Source organism: Limulus polyphemus, unplaced genomic scaffold (genome assembly GCF_000517525.1).
Source record: "Limulus polyphemus unplaced genomic scaffold, Limulus_polyphemus-2.1.2 Scaffold8357, whole genome shotgun sequence".
In the NCBI taxonomy this organism is placed as follows: Eukaryota; Metazoa; Arthropoda; class Merostomata; order Xiphosura; family Limulidae; genus Limulus; species Limulus polyphemus.
The window spans coordinates 11,258-15,149 of NW_013673967.1; the positions used below are offsets into that span (position 1 = coordinate 11,258).

The following is a 3,892-nucleotide window of genomic DNA, read 5'->3' on the forward strand; positions in this document are numbered from 1 at the left end:
AAAAAGTTACACGTAGCCTTAGTAGGTACATTCTTACACATTCTCGCTCTCTCTACACACATACACACGTACAGTTGTCATTCAGCTTTTCAGGAGCATCTCTAGGCACTGGCACACGGGACACTTGCCCCGATTCTATTTAATAGTGCCCCGAAACCCCAATTGATGTCTTGAAAAATCAGAATAGAAAAACCATGATCGATATCATACCGAAACGCCTATGGGCCCGAGCCCCGAATATTTTAATTACCATAACGACGCGTCTGGTTAGTATGTTGTTTGTTTCAGAGTAATAGTTAGAAATTAAACTACGTTCTAAATGAAACAAATGTTTAGTCACTTCTGACCCACTCCGTATGTATATATATACACGTAAAGTTGAACTTGGATATAACTTATGATTAATTTGTTTATATTTAAGCACAAAGCTATACAATTGGCTATCTGCGGAGTTCGCGCCGCGGAGGACACTTAGATATGCTAATCTTGAGTACGTCGAAGTTTGCCAGTATCTCGAATACATGGTTAACGTGAGAAACAATACAATTATTTACAGTTATTATATCCAATACTCTACGTTTATTAAGAATCGAAACTAAGGTTAAAGGTTAAAGTCCTATTTTGAATATCTCGAATAACTTCTCAGAGACCCTGACATACCATGTTTGACTGTATATATATATATACCAGGCGATACAAAAGTCTCCTCTCTATGGAATACATTAAATTTTCAGCACCAGAACGTGTTGGACGCTTTTCCAGCCCGAGTATTGTGCTTATGGACCGTTCTCGTACGCTTATAGGTTAATCCGAAACAGGTGAACATTAAGATTAACTGATATACTTTTCTGGGATATTGTGTAAGTATCCAAAGCAACCTGCTTGTTTCTGCTATGGATATTTACTATTCTATTAAGGTACTTGCCCCCCAGTGGCGCAGCGGTACGTCTGCGGACTTCAACGCTAGAAACTGGGTTTCGATACCCGTGGTGGGCAGAGCACAGATAGCCCATTGTGCTTAATTCCAAAGAAAGAAACTAACAAACTTAAAGTACTTTCATCACTATTTGACTTTTTTTATTGATTAAAACGAATGCTCTTGTATTAAGACTAACGTGTTGTAGAAAATCATATCTTTTATTTGTGTTTAAGGAAGAGAATGTATTATTTGCTTTTTTTAATTATAGGCTTGCATTTGAAACCGTAAGATAACGACATATTATTACTGATTATATAGGTTCAACGACATATTATTTATAGATATATAGGTTCGATGACATAACTATTTTTATTATATTGGTTCGATGACATCATTTTTTTATTATATAGGTTCGACGACATAACCTTTATTTTTATTATATAGGTTCAACGACATATTATTTATAAGTATATAGGTTCGATGACATCATTTTTTATTATATAGGTTTAATGACATATTATTTCTGAATGCACAGGTTCGACGACATATTATCTGAATGTATAGGTTCGACGACATAACCTTTATTTTTATTATATACGTTCAACGACATATTATTTATAAATTGATAGGTTCGATGACATAACTATTTTTATTACATAAGTTCAACGACATATTATTTATAAATTGATAGCTTCGATGACATAACTATTTTTATTATATAGGTTCAACGACATAACCCTTATTTTTATTATATAGGTTCAACGACATATTATTTATAAATTGATAGGTTCGATGACATAACTATTTTTATTACATAAGTTCAACGACATATTATTTATAAATTGATAGGTTCGATGACATAACTATTTTTATTATATAGGTTCAACGACATATTATTTATAAATTGATTGGTTCGATGACATAACTATTTTTATTACATAAGTTCAACGACATATTATTTATAAATATATAGGTTCGATGACATAACTGTTTTTATTATATAGGTTCAACGACATATTATTTATAAATTGATAGGTTCGATGACATAACTGTTTTTATTATATAGGTTCAACGACATATTTATGGGAATTTCTGCTTAAACTGCTGCAAGACAAAGAATACTGTCCGCGCTACATAAAATGGACGAACAGAGAAAAGGGCATCTTTAAACTGGTCGACTCGAAGGCCGTTTCTAATCTGTGGGGTATACATAAAAACAAACCAGACATGAATTATGAAACAATGGGACGAGCTCTCAGGTAAGAATTATGAACCCTCCTATTATAATTATAATTAACAACTTCAGTACAGGATCATTTGAACATTCAGAGTAAAGTGTATAATGCATTTAAAAACTGAGTTTATTGTTAAACTTATTAAAAGTGTCAAACTTCCTGCATGTATGATAACATTGAATCTTAACTGAATACAATATATACCACCTTTTTTGTATTACCCCCCTCCATTACGAGAACCACAAAATCACAAAACGAAAAGTATTACAAGCCGCTGCTCTACGCCGACAGGAAAAGAAGTGACATCCGACAATAATAAAATGGGGTGATTGGTTTCCCCAAACAATGTAAAATCCAACAGTAATAAAATGAGTTGATTGGTTTCTCCAAACAATGTAAAATCCAATAACAATAAAACGATTGAACTTACATCTAATTAAAATAATAAAACTTTAAAAACATGTAAATAAACAGTTTCACATAACCTTATAGCCCACTTATGCTCACCATAATGATATCTACTCTCGTGTTAGTCACGTATTCCAGCCTTGTTAACCCAATCTCCCGATCTCCCGCAGTTAAATTGTCACACGTCTGTTTGAAATTATAACATAAAAAATTTTTCTACCAAACTTAACTTATTCAAACATTTTAAAACGTTTTTTTTTGTTTTAATTTTTCGCACATCTTAAATATTTTAGGGTTTGTTGAATGTGTACGTGAGACAGGAAAGACTATATATCTATCGTATGTTAGATAAAAAAAAAAGTAAGTTAAAAAATGTGTCTGAATGAAAATATGTATATATTATACCAATAATAACAATCCTTATAGAACTCAATATATTAGCAATTCATAATACATTATCGAGTATCTGAACATTCATGTTTGTAATGTAAAACACAATACTTTCAGGTACTACTACCAGAGAGGGATCCTGGCGAAGGTAGATGGCCAGAGGCTGGTGTATCAGTTTGTTGAGGTACCGAAAAACATAGTGGAAGTAGATTGTTCAGGAGTTTAATGGAACCAATAGTTTATAACGATAAAATATTCTAATTTTTGGTAAGCCAATGTCCAAAATGTCGTCGTAACAACATGAAATGGATTGTTCAGGAGTTTAATGGAACCAATAGTTTATAACGATAAAATGTTCTAATTTTTGGTAAGCCAATGTCCAAAATGTCGTCGTAACAACAAGAAATAGATTGTTCAGGAGTCTAAAGCAAACAACGATTGAAGAAGCTGAAATGTGTTAGCTTTTGGTGGACGAGTTTACAAAATGTTATAACAACAAAAATAGATTGTTCAGGAGCTTAAAGCAAACAACAATTGAACAAGGGGAAAACATGCTGGTGTGTGTGAGTGTGAAAATGTCAGCCAGGCAACGAAAACAATTTAAAGTATTTGGAAAAGGACAGATTTTGCCTTGATATTTTTAGTTGTGTTTTAATGTTAAATAACAGTCACAATACTTTTCATTTTTGGACTGCATCAACGATGCTGTATTTTATATATATATATATATCAGGATACTTACTCTCCGTTGTTACTTCACAACTATTCCAAACAAATTTATTTATTTTTGTGATGACCGCAGTCGTACCTTTTAAGTAAATTATGACGTCATCATTTACTTAATGATGACGTCATCATATAAGAAGGTTATGTGCTTTTAATTCGCGACTAATTGTAAGAGACATTTTTGTGTACGAAATGTCAGATTTGATATAATTGT

The 3,892-nt window shown here is 32.2% G+C and overlaps 1 protein-coding gene across 1 annotated transcript in view; it reads left to right on the forward strand.

Moving 5' to 3' along the window:
* Positions 1-3,660, forward strand: part of LOC111083147 (ecdysone-induced protein 74EF-like) — a gene marked incomplete at its 5' end in the record, with an annotated part of 6,672 nt that extends 3,012 nt beyond the window's left edge. The window contains 2 exons of the mRNA XM_022379441.1: positions 1,986-2,178; positions 3,070-3,660. Coding sequence (XP_022235149.1) covers positions 1,986-2,178; positions 3,070-3,178 — 302 coding nt within the window. The remainder of the gene's footprint in view (positions 1-1,985; positions 2,179-3,069) is intronic.
* Between the last annotated feature and the right edge of the window lie 232 nt (positions 3,661-3,892).